We start from the raw sequence: 24,194 nt of genomic DNA, 5'->3' as shown, positions 1-24,194 counted from the left end.
CACATCTTTTGGATGTATGTGTGTGTTTGGTAAATGGTGCTTGTGAATTGTCTTAATGTAAGTGGGGACCAACAGTGGAGTGGTGTCTTCTCAGGGGTTGCTTCCTGCCTTGTCTTGGCTACAATGGGCTTTACCCCCCTGCAATCCTGAAGTAGATTACAGGGCTTTCAGGATGTTATTTAATACTCCTTATTGAACATATGCATCTTTTAAAATATACACAAATGTGGGTTTAAAACTCCATGGTTACATGAACATTCCTGCACGAGTTGAACTAGAAAGAACACCATCAATGTGGTGTTTTTGGAGTAAATTATTAAACTGTCGGACGTTCTTCACGTCAGGGAACTGATGTTAAAGAAACCAACCATGTTGAACACATTTTCTCAAACTCTACCTATAAAATTTTCATGTATTTATCCAGTCAATGGGTAAAAAAATCACATGCTTCTCTATTCTACCTCCCTTTTAAAGACTTTAATTATTTAACCATTTTATTTTTGTTTGCAGAATTGCATTTTAGCAGAGGTCACATTTACACTTATCTAAGTGGTTAGGATGGGGGAAAACAAAGAGCACAAATAGCACGAACGGCTTTGTGTTTTTTTTGAACAGTGAATTCAAGAATCCATGTGAATGCTGCAGCCCTTGGACAATTGTGACACTTCTCAAAAAAGCACCTCTTGACAAAGCAGCTTGGGACTCTTCAGGCTCCATTGTCTTCCTGCACCTCTAAGGCCCAGTTGATCTTCAGTCAGCCTGCTTGTTCTCATCAAGCTTTGGGACTAACAAGTGCTAAGCTTCTTGTGCTCTGCTTTGTTATTTTGTTTTCTGATGATTTAAGTAAATAACAGGGAAATAAAGAGTTACAAAATGTGTTTCATTATTATGTAACAGAGTTTCTCTTCTAAGATGGATGGAATCCTTTTTGGGAACATAAAGAACTGGATGGAGACAGATTTCTGTTTCAAAAATCTGCTGTATTCTCTGTAGCTGCTAGCAACTGGTCAGGCCAAATCAAAACTACAACAATCTTACATCCTCTCACATATCCTCCCAGATCTTGAGTGCTTAAAACTGATAACCACTACGTTCTAACACATAACAAATTAACAGGGAGATGAACATTGCAAATCTAAATGTAGGTATAGTCCTATTCCCATTCTAATGTAATGAACATTTACTTCTCTAATGCTTAAGTGACAACATAACTTTACAATTATATAATTTTTGTAAGATGCTCTGGATAAGGTCATCTACTTAATAATAATGATGAATGTGTCACGGATTATTGTGCTTTAATACGTTAATGGTTTCACTGATGAACCACACAGACTCACGGTGCCTCATGTTATACAGAAGAGAGATTGGCAGTGTAGTTGTGTACAACAAAATGGACCAATGTCTGCACCCAATATGTTTGGCCAATCATATGCAGTTTGACTGGTTTTTATTCTACAGACCAGTGGTTCTCAGGTTCTGGGGGCCCTCTGTGGCTGTAGGTTTTTGTTTCAACTAGTTTCTCAACCTTTAATTAATGTGATTGTTTACAGTGCATCCAGAAAGTATTCACAGCGCATCACTTTTTCCACATTTTGTTATGTCACAGCCTTATTCCAAAATGGATTAAATTCATTTTTTTCCTCAGAATTCTACACACAACACCCCATAATGACAATGTGAACTAAGTTTACTTGAGGTTTTTGCAAATTTATTAAAAATAAAAAAACTGAGAAATCACATGTACATAAGTATTCACAGCCTTTGCTCAATACTTTGTCGATGAACCTTTGGCAGCAATTACAGCCTCAAGTCTTTTTGAATATGATGCCACAGGATTGGCACACCTATCCTTGGCCAGTTTCGCCCATTCCTCTTTGCAGCACCTCTCAAGCTCCATCAGGTTGGATGGGAAGCGTCGGTGCACAGCCATTTTAAGATCTCTCCAGAGATGTTCAATCGGATTCAAGTCTGGGCTCTGGCTGGGCCACTCAAGGACATTCACAGAGTTGTCCTGAAGCCACTCCTTTGATATCTTGGCTGTGTCCTTAGGGTCGTTGTCCTGCTGAAAGATGAACCGTCGCCCCAGTCTGAGGTCAAGAGCACTCTGGAGCAGGTTTTCATCCAGGATGTCTCTGTACATTGCTGCAGTCATCTTTCCCTTTATCCTGACTAGTCTCCCAGTCCCTGCCACTGAAAAACATCCCCACAGCATGATGCTGCCACCACCATGCTTCACTGCAGGGATGGTGCCAGGTTTCCTCCAAACGTGACGCCTGGCATTCAGACCAAAGAGTTCAATCTTTGTCTCATCAGACCAGAGAATTTTCTTTCTCATGGTCTGAGAGTCCTTCAGGTGCCTTTTGGCAAACTCCAGGTGGGCTGCCATGTGCCTTTTACTAAGGAGTGGCTTCCATCTGGCCACTCTACCATACAGGCCTGATTGGTGGATTGCTGCAGAGATGGTTATCCTTCTGGAAGGTTCTCCTCTTTCCACAGAGGACCTCTGGATCTCTGACAGAGTGACCATCGGGTTCTAACCAATCAGTCCGTTTATAGTGCCAACTATAATAGCGAGGAGAATGTAAATAGTAAGGTGGAAAGATTTAATACTAAAGTGAGGGCTGCTGTTGACTTAGTTGCACCTGAAAAGACAGTTAAAAAATCTTCTAGCATTGTTATACCATGGAAGACCCAAAGAGTGTCTGATTTAAAGAGAACATGCCGTAGAGCTGAGCGTAAATGGAGGAAAACTAAACTAACTATTGACTATGAAATATTAAAAGTTAAAATAACAGAATACAATAACACAGTCCGTCTTGAGAGGCGCTGCTATTTCTCTAAGATTATAAATAACAATGCTAGTAATCCCAGAGTCTTATTTTCGACAATTGATCATCTGTTAAACCCAGGTAACTCAAAAGAATGCCTCCTAAGTACTTCCAGTAAAACCTGTGAGGCTATCGCTGTATTTTTCAATCAAAAAATTAATGATATTAGAAATAACATAGTATATCTCCCCAACACTAAGGATCCTCCTAAACCCCAGTACCCCATAATAAACAAATTAAAGTCTTTCACTAGGATAGATTTACCTGATTTACATAAAATAATTTCTCAAATGAAACCCTCCACCTGTGCCCTTGACCCAATACCAACAAATTTTTCCAAAGAAGTATCGGGCGTGCTTATTGATAATGTTCTTGACATAGTAAATTCGTAATTAGATACAGGGGTCTTCCCAGACTGTCTTAAGACTGCGGTAGTTAAACCCCTACTTAAGAAAAATAATCTCGACCCCTCTGCTCTTGAAAATTATAGACCCATCTCTAACCTGCCTTTCTTAAGTAAAATTCTAGAGAAGGCAGTCATTATGCAGTTAAATGAGCACCTCAATAAACATGCTATTCTTGATAAATTTCAGTCAGGTTTTAGAACAAATCACAGCACAGAAACTGCACTCGTTAAAGTAGTAAATGACTTGCGGGTAAATGCAGACAGAGGCCATTTATCTGTTCTCATCCTCTTAGATCTGAGTGCCGCATTTGACACCATTGATCTTAATATTCTTAAGAATCGCCTTAGTCAATGGGTGGGCCTCTATGGCAGTGTCTTAAATTGGTTTGAATCCTACCTGGCAGGGAGAAAATTCTTTGTTAGTTGTGGTAATTATAACTCAAAGACACATGATATTCTATATGGTGTTCCACAAGGCTCTATCCTGGGTCCACTGCTCTTCTCAATCTACATGCTTCCATTAGGTCAGATTATCTCAGGGCACAACGTGAGCTACCACAGCTATGCTGATGACACACAGCTGTATGTATCAATAGCACTTGATGACCCTAAATCTCTTGATTCGCTAACACAATGTCTAACTTGTATCTCAGAATGGATGAATAGTAACTTTCTCAAATTAAATAAAGAAAAAACCGAAATCTTAGTGATTGGCAATAATGGATACAATGAGGCTATTAGAAATAAACTGGATGCATTAGGATTAAAAGTCAAATCGGAGGTAAAAATCTTAGGGGTAACCGTTGATTGTAATCTGAATTTTAAATCGCATATTAATCAGATCACTAGGACAGCATTTTTTCACCTAAGAAACATAGCAAAAGTTAGACCTCTTATATCATCGAAAGATGCAGAGAAATTAGTTCATGCGTTTGTTTTCAGTCGGCTAGATTACTGTAACGCACTCCTCTCAGGACTACCCAAAAAAGACATCAATCGTTTGCAACTAGTGCAGAATGCAGCTGCTAGAATCCTTACCAGGAAAAGAAAATCCGAACACATTTCTCCAGTTTTGATGTCACTACACTGGTTACCTGTGTCATTCAGAATTGACTTTAAAATTCTGCTTATGGTTTATAAAGCTTTAAATAATCTCGCCCCGGCTTATATATCGGAATGTCTGACACCTTATATTCCAAATCGTAACCTCAGATCCTCAACTGAGTGTCTCCTTAGAATTCCAAGAGCAAAACTTAAAAGAAGTGGTGAGGCGGCCTTCTGCTGTTATGCACCTAAAATCTGGAATAGCCTGCACAGTAGAAATTCGCCAGGCTAATACAGTGGAGCACTTTAAAAAACTACTGAAAACACATTACTTTAACATGGCCTTCTCATAACTTCACTGTAATTTAATCCTGATACTCTGTATATCCAATTCATTATAATAACTATTCATTCAAAAACTGTACTAACCCCTACTCTCTCTTCTGTTTCCTTTTCCGGTGTCCTGTTGGTGGTGGCGTGCGCCACCACCATCTACCCAAAGCACCTTGATGTCCCAACAATGATGGATGGATTAAAAGTCAGAAGTCTGTATGACCATCAGCATCAAGTGACTCCGTGAAAAACCCAAACTACAAAGAGGACTATTTCATTTATGTTAGGTAGAATGCCCAGAGGGGACTGGGCGGTCTCGTGGCCTGGAACCCCTACAGATTTTATTTTTTTCTCCAGCCTTCTGGAGTTTTTTTTTTGTTTTTTCTGTCCACCCTGGCCATCGGACCTTACTCCTTTCTATGTTAACTAATGTTGTCTTATTTTAATTTCTTATTTTGTCTTTTATTTTTCTTCTCTTCATTATGTAAAGCACTTTGAGCTACTTTTTGTATGAAAATGTACTATATAAATAAATGTTGTTGTTGTTGTTCTTGGTTACCTCCCTGACTAAGGCCCTTCTCCCCTGATCGCTCAGTTTAGATGGCCAGCCAGCTCTAGGAAGAGTCCTGGTGGTTTCGAACTTCTTCCACTTACGGAAGATGGAGGCCACTGTGCTCATTGGGACCTTCAAAGCAGCAGAACTTTTTCTGTAACCTTCCCCAGATATGTGCCTCAAGACAATTCCTTTGACTTCATGCTTGGTTTGTGCTCTGACATGAACTGTCAACTGTGGGACCTTATATAGACAGGTGTGTGCCTTTCCAAATCATGTCCAGTCAACTGAATTTACCACAGGTGGACTCCAATTAAGCTGCAGAAACATCTCAAGGATGATCAGGGGAAACAGGATGGACCTGAGCTCAATTTCGAGCTTCATGGCAAAGGCTGTGAATACTTATGTACATGTGCTTTCTCAATTTTTTTATTTTTAATAAATTTGCAAAAACCTCAAGTAAACTTTTTTCACGTTGTCATTATGGGGTGTTGTGTGTAGAATTCTGAGGAAAAAAATGAATTTAATCCATTTTGGAATAAGGCTGTAACATAAGAAAATGTGGAAAAAGTGATGCGCTGTGAATACTTTCCGGATGCACTGTAAGTAACTGACCTTTTTCCTATTGTTTTGCATTTAAGACACGTTTGTAATTTTTCTGTATATTTAAATGCTAACTTTGTTTTGTTATTTCTTTTTATTCAGTTTCTCTGTGGAGTTTGATTTCTTATTTGTATCTAAATGTAGACAATTAATTATGAGCAGCAGAGCAGACACCAGCACAAATGACTCTGACAGGAGCAGTTACCCACTTCTGTGCTTATTAAGTTACCAGAACATTAAACAAATTTAAAAAAAGTAAAAAGAATAAATACTTACCAATCAAACACATATAAATTCCTGCTTTAAGAAAAAATATAGCATAATCAGTTTGTAATTTCTGAACTGATGCAAAACATAGAAACTGGGAAATAACTTTTTGCTTAATTAAAATAGGAGTACAATTAGGAGAAATGTAAAGCAAAATGACACTTTTTATTGGCTACTAGAAAGATTTACAATATACAAGCTTTCGAGGCAACTGAGACTCTTTCATCGGGCAAGATGTAATCAGATGTAATGTTTACATCTTGCCAGAAGAAGGGGCCTGAGTTGCCTCGAAAGCTTGCATATTGTAATCTTTTTAGTTAGCCAATAAAAGGTGTCATTTTTCTTGTCACTACAGTACATCCGTAATGGCTAACATGGTACAACACCCAATTACTTAATGTAGATACAATAAGCGTAATTTCTCTTCCGTGGACATGAGCTGATATGGATATCCGAGAGCTGGCATTTATAATATCTGATCGTGAGTGTCGGTTTTCCCATTAAACACACTTAACAATCGCAAACCACAATTTACAATAACATTACTTACCAGTCTATATGACTGACCACTGATGTCATTTATTTTTCAGTAAATGGCACATACAAGTGTAGCGTATCAAGTATATTTATTCTTAAGTAGAAAATCACGTCTGGCTGAAAACGCATTTTACAAGAAAGCAAGTCCGAGGCACCCGCGGTTTTTTATTTTAACGTACTGGATAAATGCAATGCCGCTACTTCCATTGGGGCAGGATGACAGTGGTTTTACGCGCAAAAGCGCAACTTTTGACCAATCAGCTTGGAACGTTGCGCCGATCAGCTATACGCGCATTTTCGTCGACGGCTAGAAAGGACCCAAGTGAAACCCACTGTCATATAATACAGTATATAAAATCTCTCGATAATGCGATTGTTTTCTTTTTATTTGTTGTATTTAAAATTGAACAACCAACAAAGCTACCAATAAAACCAAACACCGGAGAGAACACAGTATTTTCTAAAAATGGTCTAGGATTTGTTTTTTTTTTTTTTTTACCGGCAGTATATGAGACAGCTACTTAGCGACGTGAAGTGTGAAAAGACCACGGGTTCGCTAGGCGTTCGTCACTCGGGGTGGAAGTGGTTGTCCAGCTCGAAGTGGACGAAAATTAAAAAAAAAAATTGTTCCGGAAAAATGAGGTCCAAAGAGCTTGTTGATAAGAGTTATGGTTCCTCCTCCAGTTCCCGTTCTCGGTCCCGTTCTAGAGAAGCTACCAGGCGATGGCGTAGGAACAAATCTCCTAGGTCTAGTTCCAGTTTCAAAGAAGACAGAAAACACAGAGATCGGACTAGAGACTCAAAAAAGGGAAAGACTTGTTCGCGATCTCAGGAAAGACTGCAGAGGCGTCGTGAAGACTGGTCTAAGGCTCGGTCCAGGTCGAGATCGAGATCCGGGGAAGACAGGCGCAAGAGGCGTGATTCCAGATCCAGGGAGTGTAAGATTAGGAGATCCAAGTCTAGAGAAACGGACAGAAGATCTCGATCCCATGAGAGTGCAGGAAGACGGACCAAAACTCGACCTTGCGATAATGATGATGGTCACAAGAGACGACAAGGACGCAGGTCTCGATCAAGAGATCTACCGGAGAAGAAAATGTCTCGTTCTGCAGACGAAAAGAAACAGGGGCATTGGAAACAACGAGAATCTCAGTCCAGAGATAAGAGGGGAGGCTGGAAAATCAGGCCCCACTCTGGGTCGGATTCGACGAATGGATCTCCTTCACATTGCAGCCCGGTAAAGCGGTCCCACTCACGGTCCATTTCAAGGAGTGTGTCGCGGAGTGACTCGAGGTCTCCGCGACGTTTGTCCAGATCCAGTTCTCCACGGGGACGAGGCGCCGGAAAAAGAAACGAAGAAAGAAGAAGCAGTTCTTTGTCTGAGGAACGGTTAAGGTAAAATTGATGAGTGAGACTCTTCATGATGTCTTCAGGTGAAGTAGTCACCAGTAACTTGCAAATTTATAATGCACCGTTTAATTCCAGAGCTGTAAGCACCAGATACAACGGTTCAAGCACAGTTTTATACCTCACAAAAAAGACGTGGGGTCTCATAGACTAAAATGCTGCTCCTTTACATATGAATATTATACTAACGTAAAATGTAGAGTACTTAAACGGAGATAAAACATCCAGAATCAAATGTTAACGGAGTATGTAGCTCGAGAATGTATAGAAACAATTACCGATAACAATCGGGTAGCATGGTGGCATAGTGGTTGGCACTGCTGATTTGGAACAAGCTCAGGTTTGTCATGTACACATACTACATACTGTACATAGCACAATGGAATGCTTAATTGAATATCTCTTCTGAGGGTAACAAAAAGGTATGCTTCGCATGCAACATCTGTATGATATCTGCTTATGAGCTTATGTGTGTATAGACATCCATTAACCAACCCGCTATATCCTAACTACAGGGTCACGGGGGTCTGCTGGTGCCAGTCCCAGCCAACACAGGGCGCAAGGTAGGAACCAATCCCGGGCAGGACGCCAACCCACCGCAGGACACACACACACACACTAGGGCTAATTTAGAATCACCAATCCACCTAACCTGCATGTCTTTGGACTGTGGGAGGAAACCCACGCAGACACGGGGAGAACATGCAAACTCCATGCAGGGAGGACCCAGGAAGCGAACCCGGGTCTCCTTACTGCGAGGCAGGAGCACTACACACTGCACCACCATGCCGCCCGTGTATAGACATTGTGTGCACAAATTATATATTAGATAAGTCAGAGTTTTGAACTTACTATTTCTATGTACATTTTCCAACTCTAAACCATATACAGTACACCTGAATGCATATTGGATGTACTCATTTATAGGTGATATGTAATTATTTAATGAAGGATGGTGTAGCTTAAAGTGATTAGGACCATCATTGGACAGCTTCATTACCTCAAGTTATCTTATTGAGTTCCATCTTTTGATGCTGCTTGGTCATTTGATTACTTTTAGTTTTGGCTTGTTTAAAGTGTGGTTTTGAATCAAAATGCAATACATGTGGCGCTCCCTTTATGTGACATGCAATACCGCTGCTTTGCTATTAGCTGTGACATGCTGTCTATGAACATGAATTACAATGCAATGCCTTTTAAACTGATACAAAAATTGTGTGCTATAGTGAAAAGCAATGATTTTAATTATGACAAGATAAAAGTGGACCAAAATTTAGTAGTGCACTTGCATACTGTATGTATTTGCACTTCAATGTATCATCATGTTGGATTACATTTAACTTTGGCACAAGTAATCTACCATATAATACAATGTATAGTGGATTCAGAAAGTATTCAAGCTTCTTCACTTTCTGCACCCTTTATTGTATTTTAGATTTAATTTTAAATTGGTACATGTGCCATTTTTTACCCACCAACCTATACTCAGTAGTCCATAATGGCAAAGTGAAAATATTTTTTCAGAAAGGTTTGTAAATTTATTAAAAATTAAAAACTAAAATATTTAATTTCTAAAAGTATTTACTCTTGAGTAAAAGTCATATGACAGTTTAAAGGATTCTGAAAGCAAAGAAAAAAAATCTCTGGTCAGAGAAGCCTCAAATTGAACTCTGTGGGTAGAACTCCAAGCACTGTGTCCAGCAAAGACCGGGCACTGCTGATCACCTGCCTGATACCTCACCTATGGTGAAGCATGGGGGTAGCAGCAGAATGATATGGGAGCGCTTCTCAGGGACAGGGAGACTGGTTAGAACTGAAGGAAGGATGAATGCAACCAAATATAGAGAGGTCTTTGAAGATGACCTGCTCCCGAGTGCATGCCACCTCACACTGGGGTGACGGTGCACCTTTTGGCCCAACAATAACCTGAAGTATACAGCCAATACAATGCTGGAGTGGCTTCATGACAAGTGTCCGACTGTTTTTGAGTGGCTTAGACCTAAAGCCGTAGAATATGTGGAGAGACCTAAGGATGACAGTTTACAGATGCTTCCCATCCAATCTAAAGGAGCGTAACAAGATCTGCCTAGATTAATGTGATAAACTGTCCAAATCCAGGTGTGCAAAGCTAATAGAGGCCTACCCAAGAAGCAGGTTAGCTGTGGAGTCGGTAGATAAATCCTTCGACTCCGACTCCTTAGTTTCCTGCACTTCTGACCCCGACTCCTCTGTGTTTAATATGCTAATGTGTTTTCCATGTTGATTGAAGGAAGGCAACATACACGTCATTTAACCACCGAACTACTGGCTAGGAAGCTGTTTCTCTACTGTATTGGCCAATTTAAACAAAAGACAAGAACCCCTGAACACACATCAGGCCATAGCATACAACAACAAAAACATTTATTTATATAGCACATTTTCATACAAACAATGTAGCTCAATGTGCTTTACATGATGAAGAAAGAGACAAAAGACAAAATAAATAAGAATTAAAATTAGGGAACACTAATTAACATAGAGTAAAAGTAAGGTCCGATGGCTGGGGAGGACCGAAAAAACAAAAAAAAAAAAAAAAACTCGGGACAGCTGGAGAAAAAAAAAAAAAATCTGCAAGGGGTTTCGAGGCCACGAGACCACCCAGTCTCCTCTAGGCATTCTACCTAACATAAATGACCTCGATCAGTCCTCATGGTATTCAGGGTTCTCATGGAAGAATTTGATGATGACGGTCATGTGGACTTCTGGCCTTTAATCCATCAATGTAGGGACATCACGGTGCTTTGATTAGGTGGTGGTGGCGACAGAAAACCGGAAAAAGAACAGAAGAGAAAGTAGGAGTTAGTACATATTTTGGAGCCACCATGAAAAATAATGATAATTAATTGAATATACAGAGCATCAGGATTAAACTAAAATGAAGCTATGAGAAAGCCATGTTAAAGTGATGTGTTTTTAGCAGTTTTTAAAGTGTGCCACTGTATCAGCCTGGCGAATTCCTACTGGCAGGCTATTCCAGATTTTAGGTGCATAACAGCAGAAGGGCGCCTCACCACTTCTTTTAAGTTTAGCTCTTGGAATTCTAAGCAGACACTCATTTGAAGATCTAAGGCTACGATTTGGAGTGTAAGGTGTAAGACATTCCGAAATATAAAATGGAGTGAGATTATTTAAGGCTGTGTAAACCATAATCAGTATTTTAAAGTCAATTCTATCTTGTACGTAACCCGTGGACTGCCTGTATATGAGAAAACAAAGGGAAAAGACTGGTAGCTTATTGTTTCTGATTTGTCATAAAGTGCTTACTTTGTTTCACTTGTTCCTCTAATCTTTCACAATTGGTTACTAGGGAATGTTTCAGTTGTGCTTTTTGATTTTGATAACTTAACAAAAAGATACCTGCTTACTGTGATCTCTCGGCACACTGGTCTAAATGTTCTTTGTTTCTCTCTCCTCCATGTTGATGTCCTTAGGGGGGTGTCCTCTGATGCAGCACAATGGATGTTATCAAATTTATTAACAGCTATAACCATCCTTCTATCCTTTTCCCATCTGGCTTATTCAGTTTCAGGTCTCACAGAGCTGATGTCTATCCAGGCATCATTACACACAAGACAGGACCCAGCCCTGGGCAGAGTGCCATCTGAATATAACCCTCTCAGACACATATTAGCAATTATAAAGTTTAGCATTTTTGCTTAGAAAATGAACAAATGGCTTGACGTAAATCATTGCCACCTTTCACAAGAATCCAAGTGCTTTTGATCAGAAGCAACTGATTCTCCTCTTTATTAAGCTGTAAGTAACTTTAAAGTAACCCATTTATTGTCTTGACTTTTTAATGTGACATCATAGCTATGCTTTCTTTCAATTTTTCTCTTTGAAAATGGCTAAGGGGAAAGAACTACAGCATTTCTGGATGTTAGAAATAAATTATCAGTACTCATAAAAAAAAAAAACTGCAGGGTTAAACATCCATGTGTAATGCCCTGGCATTTCTCCTTTTGTAGTCCATCCATCCATTTGTAGTCTAATTATTAAAATATGTGTACTTCATGGAACTGCAGCTAACCCCCATAGTGTGTGGGTGTAAGAAATAAAAATTGACCTGCAATTCCTGAAAATTGTTGTTAAAACCACGCGCACAGCTGTTAGTGGTATAAAGGAGGACCTGAAGAAATGTGAAATTCTGGTTGCAGTCCACACTGTCTGCAGGACTCCAAACCTAATTGGTTTATATGAACAGAAGCTCAAGAAAATTCTACTGCTAAAAGAGGGACACCAAAGAACCAAAACGGAAATATGCAAAATCATGCTTGATCAAGCCTCAGTGTTTAGGAGAAATGAATAATAGAGATGTTCGACAATGCAAAATAGCTTTTTTGCAGACAGTGAGATGAGGCTTTTAAAGAAAAGAACCGTTTTCCATTACAGTCAAACACAGTCGAAGTTCCATAATTCTGTGGGATTGCTTTGAGCTCTTGTACATTATCATGATGTCCAACAGCATTTTTGAGAATAGCATCCAATCTAGTGCTTTAAAACGGGGTCCTGTTTTTAAATGATCCTAAATATTAATTCAGAATTCCAAAGTACATTAGAGGAAGCAACAGCACTGGTGTTGACAGCCAAGAGTAGTGAGCCATCTGAATCCTGATGAAAACTTATGGGGAGACCTAGTGTGAATAATATAATGATGTCTTGCCACCACTGCTGAAAATTATAAAAAAAATTTATCTTGGGTATCCTCCTGTAGAAGACCAATCAGATGCAGATACCGTGCTAGAAATATGGGACTGACTGGAACCAAAGATAGCAGACAGAGGCAATAAAAAGTTGGCAGATTGGGGGAAAAAAAGTAGCTTTTATTATAGAATTTCTTAAAAGAACACACATTTCTAGGGATTTTTAAATTTAATGTGAAACACAAATAAGTCAAAAAGTAAACACCAGTGTTACATTCCACACAAAAAAAAAAAAAAAAAAAAAAATTAAAATCAAAAATGGTCTCAATTTAAGTAAGTTCTCACCAAGCTATTTTACACAAAGTCCTGGGTAGAAGTAGCCGTCAAAAGACCATATAGGACGGCTATGTTAAAATACCAATAATACTGCTCCACACAAAAGAAGAATCTGCAGCAGTTTTTCAACGGCCAACTGTTGTGGTGTCCAGTCTCACAGTTTACTGTAACGTGTGCAGCTTGCTCACTAATTTTCTGTAATTGTTGGAGAAAAACCCACCCCTCTCTCCTGCAGTGTCCATAGATTTACACACATAGATGCTGTATTCACTTCATCCAGGCATGTCAGCAGGCCTCCGTCTTGGAGTGCTCAGTTTCTCATTTTAAAGGAGTACTCCACCCAAAAATGTTTTTTTCTCTATTCCTTACTGTATTTAGTTTGTAGTGATGACTGAAGAAAAAATTGAATGCCATATTTTCAGGCAGAGAGGAGATTAAAAAAAAAGGTTTCGATAATATATCATATATAATTCTATGGTCACCAACACTGGACAACAGCAAGCAATATAAAGATGTCTATGAAAAAAATCTCACATTACTTGTGTCACATGTGTGTAATACCAATACCAGCTGGACCTGTGACCGGTGACACTCTCAGTCAGTTATAATGGCAAGGCAGAAAAGCAAATCATCTATTCAAGAATGTCGAATTTTAGATTGTGATAGAAAAAGAGTGGCAAGAGCTGATAAAATCAGTGAACGTCAAAAAATAAAAAGAAAGAAAATAAACAAAAAAGAGCTGCATATAACAAAAATCAAGAACAGGAGAATTGTCCAATTAACGAGAAAGAGAAAAATATCCCGAAAAGTATGCAAACAGAAATGCAAATAAGCAGCATTTACAGAATGTAAGTTAGAGCATAAAGTAATTCATAATATTGTTTTTTTTGACAAGGTGTTAATGTAATTAAATTTTTTATTTACTTTTTATTACATTTTACTCTTTTACATTATTTACTATTTTTTGTTATTCAATGTTATTTAAAATAGACGGTTGTAGTGAAATACTCAAGTAACTGATTTTCTGTCAGTAATAACTAAGGACCAAACCGTCTTCCTCCTGCACCCTGCATACTTTTCCATATACCATCTTTTTAAATATAATCGGGGGTTGGCGGGGGAAGCAAATTATTATTATTATTACTCCTGATAGCTCCAGTTATTAGGAGTTACTATATATTACTAATTATTATTATTATCATATATATACTAAGTTTTAGATCCCCTTGTTCTCTATGCTGAGGAGGTATCATATTATTTATCTGTAGGTTTCTTTGGAGAAAGCTGAACATATTATTTATTTTGTATTTATTATGGCTCCTACAGCTACTGCTTCCTACAGCTGTTAATAACAAATGGCTTACAAATAATACATCACTTGAATTGGAAACTTAGCTATACATATTCTGACATGTCTAACAATTATAACAAAACTACAAAGAGAAATAAGAAAGTTACAACTGATTTTAATGTAAGATCTTGGCGTGTGAACCTTGACTGCTTCAATAAAACAACAACAACAACAGCATTTATTTCTATAGCACATTTCCATACAAACAGCATAGCTCAAAGTGCTTTACAAGATGACAAAGAGAAAGTTACAAGAAAACAGCGGCGTGTACATAGATGTATTGCTGCTAATAGAAACAACAGGCAATGGGACATCTATGGATAGTCTCTGCCTTTATAAAGGTAGATCCATTTCCGAGGCAGCCAACTTTCTCAGAGGAAACCACCATTTGCCTGATGAGCGTGTAAATGGATCTACTCAAATTAATGGTCCACTATACTAGGACCTAAAACAAAATGAGCACCATTAAGAACTAAATATTATATAAATGCACCAAACTGACCAAACAAACTAAACCAAACCAATACTCTCATAAACAATACTAAGGCTCACTCGCGCCTGTCTTTCTGTGTTGCATTTAAAATTCAACTGGCTGAAGTGGATGAAGATGACTTACCAGTAGGCTCCATGTTAACTCCTAGTTTGCATTCTAAAAGTAGCTATTAAGTCTGTAACAAGCAGTTCATGATGCTTCTAGCGCTAATACACGCAACGACATCCCGCATGGACTGTAGCTCTGATAGCTTTATGAGGTTACCAGCATCACACCTCATTCAGTCTAATGTTTTCATGGCTTTAATTTTGCTGTCTTCTAGTTGGCATGGTGGTGCAGTTTGCATATATTGGCATGATTTTTTTTCCCACTGAATTGTCAGAGTGAATTTTCTCTCCAAAGACTTGCAGGTTAGGTGGATTGCCGATGCTAAACTGTCCCCTGGTGTGTGTGTGTGTGTGTATGTGTGTCTATTTTCATCCAGTGATGGACTGGTGCCCTGCAGAGAGTTTGTACCTGCCTTGCACCCTATGCTTGCTGGCATAGATTCCAGCTTCCACATGACACTGCTCAGGATAAGGCACCCTTAGAAAATGGATGAGTGGGCCATCAACCAGTAATTTTGAGAAGTTTATTTCTTTTACATTTAACTGTTCATCTGCGGTGGGTTGGCACCCTGCCCGGGATTGGTTCCTGCCTTGTGCCCTGTGTTGGCTGGGATTGGCTCCAGCAGACCCCCGTGACCCTGTGTTCGGATTCAGCGGGTTGGAAAATGGATGGATGGATGGATTTAACTGTTCATTCATTTTCCAAGCCAGTTGTTCCCAAGTTTAGTCCTGGTTACCTGTTGCTACAGTACAGTATATGTTTTTGCCCTAACCAGCTTTGTAATCAATGAGTAATTTTCTCTGTAATTGACATCATTATTTGATGGTCTGCTATTATTTATTTATTTTTCTTATTGTGCAGTAAAAAGTTAGGTAGTGCATGACTTACTTAATAAACTTAAGGTGTATTCACTCCTCATTCATTTGGTGCATTTTTTTTTTTCTGAGGTCTGGAGTGATTTCCTCCAAAGTCCTGATTGTTTGAGTAGATGTGAACACTCGTACTCTAGTGTGGACCAAAACCACTGACTGAGCCCCTTTAGTGTTGGTTGTCTTGATGCAGTTCCAAGCGAACGTCACAGTAGTTTGCAGGAGGTATAACTGTGATCTGACATGACACCAATCTACACAAGTAAGCCCGCAATTCGCTAGCGAATCGGAAATCCAAGAATGGCAATCAGTTTCTGTTACGTCCGATATCTGGATGGATGACATATCATGGAAATGTCATTTAATTACATAAGCATATCTGTACTAAAGCGGTTTCGTTTTGTGGAGACGTGATTCCGTTGCCTTTGCTGACACCGAATGCTGGCAGAGTGGAGCACAGCAAGTTTAGTTTACAGGTTGTGGTGTTCGTGTGCCAGCCACTGAGTCTGGGAAGCCGCTGAGTTAGTCTGTGACTGTTATGTGATCTATATTACTGGCACAGTGGATTAGAGCAAGTGTAGCTCACAGGTTGTGTTGTTTGGGCGCCACGTACTGACTCTGGGAAGCCGCTGCGTGTTGGGAAGCCGCTGCATTTGACTGTGGGGCGGGCGCCACGGCGCATTACGTTGTGTTATTTGGGTGCCACCTACTGAATCTGGGAAGTCGCTGCGTTTGACTCTGAAGCAGGCGCCGCCGCTGCGTTTGACTCTGGGGCGGGCGCCAAACTGAATGACCGTTATGTGATCTACATTACTGGCACAGTGGATTAGAGCAAGTCTAGTTTACAGGTGGTGTTGTTTGGGCGCTTACAAGTTGTGTTGTTTGGGAGCCACCTACTGACTCTGGGAATCTGCCGCATTTTGGGAAGCCACTGCGTTTGACTGTACAGGTTGTGTTGTTTGGGCGTTCAGAGTTTGTGCTGTTCGGGCGCCACCTACTGACTCTGGGAAGCCGCCGCGTTTTGGAAAGCCGCTGTGTTTGACTCTGAACTCTGGGGCGGGCGCCAAGGCCACAGTGCGCATGCGCCTCGGTGCGTCCGCCGTGCATATATTAACTGTGGTTTAGTAAGATAGATGGAATACTGAGCATTATGGGCTGGCAGTGTGGTGTAGTGGTTAACCCTAAGGATGTAGGTTTGAATCCTGATACCGACACTGTGACCATTAGCAAGTCACACAACCTGCTTCTGCTCCAATTGGATAAACAAAAGGAATCCATCTCAAATGATGCAAATCAGGCCTGCGCGGTAGCACTGCTGCCTTAAAACAAGGAGGCCGAGTCCTCTGTGTGTGGAGTTTGCTTATTCTGCCTATGCCTGCGTGGACTGCCTCTGGGTATTACGGTTTCCTCCACAGTCTACAGTAGAGACAGGCAGGTTAGGTGTATTGGTGATGTTAAATTGGACTTTGTGTGTGTGTTTGTGTGTGTGTACCCTGCGATGGACTGGCACCCTGTGCTTGCTGGGATAAGCTCCAACTTCCCCATGAACCCTTCTTAGGATAAATTGGGTTTAGAAAAAGGATAGATGTTGTAAGTCCCCTTGGGTAAAGGCATCAGCCAAGTCAGTATGTAATAAAGGGAACCATTTCTGTTGTTATTTAGGCAATGTCAGCATAAAAATAAATACAAATATAACAAATGTGCATAGAACACCTCGCACAAGTACCATTCAATCTTAGCACATGATTCAGCCTCAGAGCCTGTTTATCTCTCTAAAGATTGGATAGCAGTTAAAAAAATAAAGTTATCGGCCAGAAGAAACCACATACAAAGATGGTGAGGAATGAATGCCCTGTGTGACTGATGATTAAACCTCCTAATCTACACTACAAGAGTGACATGCACAGGTGGGGTATGCTGTGGACACTGGGGACCCTAACTTTGATACTACAAGTGTTAATCAGACATTCCAAAGTGAACATTATAAACATATTTACAGGCCTAAATACTATAGACATGTGATTTGAGGTAAACTAAATAGGGGTGGCATTCATATAGTAGGCTACAGGTGAGTAAAATATGCAACTTCATACAGTGAAGTTAAAATCGCTTGAAATGTTCTCTTGTCAAAATGAAATTGAAGCACATCACTGCATGCCTCACTTGATCTTGTCATCTTCTGTACATTTGTCTAGATGAAATGGGTCCTTTCTGTAACATACAAACTTTTCTAGTTATCAACTAATAGATATTTTGCTCACAGAGCAAAAAACAAAGTATATTATATCAAATACACTGGTGCACAAGTGCAGCTCTTCCGGACCCTTCATGATGATTTTTCCTGGGACGAAAACATTTCTGCCCAAATGACATGCACAACACAATTGCTGTGTCTCTCAACATGCTCTTGTGGTGCTGCAAATGAGCCCTGATGTACTAAACATAAGCTCTGAAGCACTGAAAAGTTAGAGCAACTTATATTCTATAGTAAATGTGGTGAAATGTATAATGTTAAAATTGCACATAATAAAATAAAAGAACGTAACGTGGTACAGCAGCACATGTTGTGGCAAGGGTTTAAGAATCAAGGGAATGACAGAGCTCTGCAGCTAAAGAGAATTGCCTGAATGAATGAACAGCGCATTTTTGTAAGCTAGTCCTAGGAATGCAAAACTTAAAATATCAAGATGTATTCTGCATCATTTATCAGAGCAATATTGTCAGATGTCATGGAATGTTCCCTTCTTTTTTGACATATTGCCTGCCCCTATCAAGACCTGGAAACTGCAGTGGGATGAAGGCAGCCTTCTTGTTTTGTGGAAATCGAATGATTGTCATTTGAAGAAAGGGGGTACAGCAGTAGGGAAACCTTTATCTTGTAACAGTGCTGCCGTATGTTCTGTTATGAATACACGAAATGTTTGCTCCATGCAATCCATATTACTAACCGAGAATGATAAACCGGATATAGACGCAGGTACATGGCATGCCCATGGACACAGGAGACATAGTGCGCAAGCGCCGACAGCGAGCGAAGTCTGATCCACCGAGAATGAAGGAGTCACAGCTCAATAATGAAGGAGCTCAACTGAGCACAGACAATACGGAACCCTAACCGTCCACATAGCTAACGACCACCGACACAGCCACACAAAAAAGAGGATTCTGCGCTGCAGCACAGATTCAAACGGAGGAGGCTACGGAGGTCCCACAGGTCCACAAAGATGGCACGGGAAAGTACAAAAGGCAAAGGCGCCTACACAGCATAGTGAAACCCGACATGGTATGGAAGGCGCAGGCGTCGGTGCCATATTGTGAGTGGCACTACTGCGGAGTGAAGGCGCAGGCGTCGGTGCCATATTGTGAATGGCACTACTGCAGAGTGAAGTTAGGAGTAATGTGCTGCTTGGGATTTTACAACCCGCTGAACGCTTTACACCAAATTCAAACACAATGCAGCTCAAGGATACAAACACGAGCCCACCTGGATAAGATCAATGAACGCAGACGCCTACAACGCGCGTCTGAAACTGCGGAAGCACAGCAGGCACAGGTTCAAAACGAATGAGGTCGACTGACGGATATACAACCACGAGCCCGCCTGGATAAAATCAATGAACGCAGGCGCCTACAACGTGCGTCTGAAATGCCGCGGGCAAAGCAGGCACGGCTCCAAAACGAATGAGCTCGACTAATGTATTTCAGGATACCCAACGCCGGGGGTAGGCGAGCGAAGCCCCCTTGTACTTACTAGTGGACTGCACAATTAATGAAGTAATGTTTTCAAAGAGAATTAGTGCAAAATGGCATAAAATAGCATAGTGCTATAAATGTTGAAAAGAATCAGTTGGAAGCCAAAGGGCAGACTTGGTGACCTGGGCACTTTAGGCATCTTTGGAACATAACATTTTAGGACAGAATGGTCTGTTCATTTACTAAACCAGCTTTTTCCATTACAGGAGCAAATTTCCAAAATTTGCTAAGTTCACTTTTGCCCATTTTTGAGCTGATTTTAGATATCTGATATTGAACCCTATAGACACCTTGTTCTTGAAGTACTTAATTTATGAGAACTCCTACATCCAAAAAAGGATTGAGGTAGGAACATTAATTTGAGTTTTCTTCTTATTCATTGAGCTATTTTTTTACATTGCATAAAATAACATTTCACACCTGCTTAATCCAATTTAGGGTTATGAGAGGGCCAACTCCTATCCCAGCAGCAGGCACAAAGTAGGAACCAACCCTGGATTGTATGCCAGTCCATTGCAGGGCAAGCTTTATGCAATGTTTGCAAAATAGTATTCTACTATAGTACAGTTATACAAAGCTGTATATGGAATTTACAGATCTATCATAAATAAACCATATTGCTGTATTTACCAGTCACATTGCCATATTAACACACTTAATTCAATTCTCGGTTGTCGACATTATACCAGCAGCATTTGGTGGATAACGCCAATACAAAAGTCATTTCATGCACACTCAGCGACAGATTAAGTGAAACTAACAGGCAGCATCAGGAGTAAGGCAGGACTCACTCTTGGAGAGGGTGCTAATTTATCACAGGGCTTTGTTTCTGTTTAGTTTAAGTTTTAAATGTGCCCACATGGGTGATGCTGTGCTCCACTTTACAGTGAGAACCATATTGATATATGTCCGGATTTGACCTGTAGCAGTTCGTTTGTACTGTTAAGTTATAAAATACCATTTTACCTAGAAGACTGTGAAGCTCTGTGCTGTGAGAGTGGGAAGGAGTAAGAGATGGGCATAATGCCGTATAAAGGGGAGGCACAAGTCTTCCACTGTTGTCAGGCTCATGTTTTTTTCATCATACTTACCAGAAACATCTGCCCACACAAGGGTTTTTGGGAACACATTATTTATTTATTTTACTGTTTATTTCCCTTGCACAGAATGAACTTCTATACTTCCCTGAGTCACCAGCCTCACCCCCAGTCAGTTGAAAACTGAGTTCTGTTGGCTGAAACTTCAACTTATAAAACAAGGGGACATTAGAGGGCATGTTTTAATTGGCATGGAGGCTCACTTTTTAATCATGAAATCAAAGGAATTGGTAGAGGTGTGCAGTTAGGACAAAATGAATAACTGACGATTATTGCCTTTGATGTTATAATTGCGATTATTAATTTAACAGTGCAATGAAATACACACCTTGTCAACTGATTAAACTGTATTCTGTTTACACACAGTACAGTAGAAACCCCACTTTGTAGGGCACCACTAAAAGTTTTTAATATGTTACATGCTGGGTTATTTCAGCATTTAGTAATGTACATCACACTTGTCTCTCTTTATTACAGTAAATTCCTGATATGATTACATGATTTTTATTTTAGAAATATTTGTACATGGCAGACATATTCCTCCTTTTTTCAAAATAAGTGTAGACTTCTGAAAAAACAGTTATCACCACAACTCACCATTCAGAAATGTTAAATGTGGGAAAATGTTAAACATGGAAGTGCTAAATTGGGGTTCAGCTGTATTAACTAAACAAATGCCGCATGTGTTGGCAAAATCGGAGCACATACTGAAATAAAATCTCAAATAACAGTAACACAAGATTAAGAGTTAATGTAAACAGTCTGATAGTTCTGTTTTACAGGCATCATTAAATTAATGATGCGAATATACTGCAAGCTGAAAAATTATTTAGATTGTAACACATTGTTACGTGCTTCTACAGACTCAGTCCTCGAGCAGTTGTGTCCCCAATCTTGAGAAAAAGTATTGAAACAAATTGTGTGCTCATTTAAGAAGCAGCGCTGCAAGCACCTGCTTTTCAGTGGATATTCCTCATCAATATAATGAACTGATCTGCTCGGGCCTGCCTCCATAATTTTGATTAACCACAAGTTGGTCACACTTGCATAAATCACTACTTCTTTCAGACCCGATTTGATTTTGCCTTGACACATACAGTGGGGCAAAAAAGTATTTAGTCAGCCACCAATTGTGCAAGTTCTCCCACTTAAAAAGATGAGAGAAATTTTCGTTATAACGAAATATTTTTTGGGTCCCTGGGAGTAAGTTATAACGGAATTTGACCTGTATTTATTTATTTGACTGATGTATTTGTTCAGTGAAACTTACTATTTATAAGTTTACAGGAAAAAAGAGCTGTGAATTCAAACAGCATCCTTATGGTTTAAACACCAGTGTCATAGCCAATAGGCTACACAGCCTCATTTCTTCTACACACATGACCGTTGGACTTTCATAGGCAACAGCAACTAATCTTCATTGTATTAACTTGCATTTTGGTTTTTCTTTTAGGTCCAGATCAAGTGAAAAAAAACACAAAAAAAACAAAAGAAAACACAAAAGTGAGAAAAAGAAACATAGTAGATCCAGATCAAGGAACTCGTCTGTGTCCAGCACTGGGTGCCACCAAGAAAGCCATGAAGCAAGCCCCAGCAACAAGAAGGATCAGCTTCTGCAGGATTGGCTTTCCCGGCGTCGGAGGTCTCCCTCACGAAACTCCATGACTTCAGTGTCTTCAGAGTCACCCACCCGTGATGCAGCAGAGAGCCATCTAGCAATGGGAACTACCATGGAGGATGCCCATATGGCCAGAGAGGAGCTGTGTAAGCAAAAGGAGATGATGAAGGCGTTGGAAACCCCTGAAGAGAAACGAGCTCGGCGCCTGGCAAAGAAAGAGGCCAAGGAGCGAAGGAAAAGGAAGAAGATGGGCTGGAGTGAGGAGTACATGGGCTATACCAATGCTGATAACCCCTTTGGAGACAACAATCTGCTGGGAACCTTCAAATGGCAAAAGGTGTGTTTTATGTGTCACTTGGTTATTGGGGCATCTTCACCTATAGGTGGAAACTCTTGACACGTGGTCTGAAGGGCCTGGGTACTTGCAGTGTTTGTGGTTCCATTCGGGTGAGAAGTGTAACATCAGTGACAGGGTACTTATGTTCCAAGAGTACAGAAGCCCTGTCTTACATTTCCTCCTCTCATTCAAGTGGTCTTAAAGCAGTAGCGCCTCTGAAGGAACTATGGGATTTTAAGGGACATCTTGGCAGTGCAGGAAACTGTAGTAAGCTTTGAAGTGTTTGGCTTTAAAATTAAGTTGGTGAGGACATGCAGAAGCTCATTTCGTCAGCTATACAAGGAGGTTTACACAGGCCTTTATAGCTTAAGTGCTTGAGAAGGCAGACCATTTTCACTGGATTAGTCAACTGTTCATTTTTGCAATATAAAGCCTAACAACAGTGCCATGGTGTAACTGATTGTTAACTAAATCATTCTGATCTCTCTGCAGGCACTGGAAAAGAAAGGAATCAGTCACTTGGGAGAGAAGGAGCTGAAGGACCGCAACAAACACATCCAAGAGGAAAACCGGAGGGAGCTCCAGAAGGTAGTGTGTGCATACATGTGTACAATACAATGCAACTTATTTTTGAATATCACTGTTTACTGAGTGCAGGTGCAGATCTCTGTAAATAACTCTCACTTAAAATACAAGTATAGATTATACTAATAACTAAACACAGGATTGGTACACTTATAAATGCAGATTTGTTAAAACACTTAAAGAACAAGGTAGAAACTGATTAAACATAAATTGAAACCATTAATATCTGTCCATTAATTAATTGATAAACTGTGGCCAGTTGACAACAGTGGAGATTCAAATTGTAAAAGAGAAAGTCAAATATAAAATCACAGTCCTGGAGACCACCGCCTACTGGCCGCCTTTCTGCTCCTGGGTTTTCTATAGTGGAGTTTGCTGCTGACCGTCCCAATCTGATGAGACCAATGAAGGTGATGATTCCAACGCTCCTTTATCCGGAATGACTTGTCCATATGCAGGAGTGTAGCCCTGGCAGTAGAGCAGTGGCACCAAATGCCACATCCAGATGCAGAGAAGAGAACCTGAATAGAGGAGGGTTAAAAACAGTTTAAAATATCATGAAACTTACTTTTCTGTACAAATGACTTAACGGAAATGCAGTATGCACAGCTAATCAGCAGCTCTGGTCAGGATGTGCCAGACTAAAGTATTAAGTTTTCAGCCAGGATTTAAAAGCTGAAACTGAAGAGTCATCTCCTATATTAGCAGGCAGATCATTCCACAGCTTCGAGGCCCTGCGACTAAAAGTTCTACTTTTATTAATCAAAGATTCAAACAAGTACTATGTTACTGCTGATTAGGTATCCTGGAGCAGTTTAAGGAATTGTGTATCTAAATGCAAGTTTTTTGTGTGAATCCTCAAGAGTTGGTGTGTATATTTAACTTTACGATGAAATATTCAATAAGATTATTGGGGTACAGATTGAATGGCTAAATATGTAGAGCCATATCAGACACTTACGATGACAGGAGGTACAAACC

At 40.0% G+C, this 24,194-nt stretch overlaps 3 protein-coding genes across 4 annotated transcripts in view; 2 read left to right on the top strand and 1 right to left on the bottom strand.

Annotated features, from left to right (window-relative positions):
- Positions 1–24,194, top strand: part of ap3d1 (adaptor related protein complex 3 subunit delta 1) — a 1,136,182-nt gene that overhangs the window by 398,543 nt on the left and 713,445 nt on the right. The gene's annotated exons all lie outside the window — the stretch shown is intronic.
- theg (theg spermatid protein) overlaps positions 1–24,194 on the bottom strand; it is a 455,045-nt gene that overhangs the window by 14,203 nt on the left and 416,648 nt on the right. The window lies entirely within an intron of this gene.
- The window catches only part of cactin, a 44,695-nt gene continuing 27,617 nt past the window's right edge, over positions 7,117–24,194 (top strand). For both annotated transcript variants that reach the window (XM_028816421.2, XM_028816420.2), the window contains exons 1-3: positions 7,117–7,969; positions 22,127–22,628; positions 23,121–23,216. In XM_028816421.2, the coding sequence (XP_028672254.1) occupies positions 7,212–7,969; positions 22,127–22,628; positions 23,121–23,216 (1,356 nt within the window). In that variant the 5' untranslated portion in view covers positions 7,117–7,211. The remainder of the gene's footprint in view (positions 7,970–22,126; positions 22,629–23,120; positions 23,217–24,194) is intronic.

This window comes from Erpetoichthys calabaricus, chromosome 12, assembly GCF_900747795.2.
Source record: "Erpetoichthys calabaricus chromosome 12, fErpCal1.3, whole genome shotgun sequence".
Lineage (NCBI taxonomy): Eukaryota > Metazoa > Chordata > Cladistia > Polypteriformes > Polypteridae > Erpetoichthys > Erpetoichthys calabaricus.
This window is presented reverse-complemented; position numbering and strand designations above follow the sequence as displayed.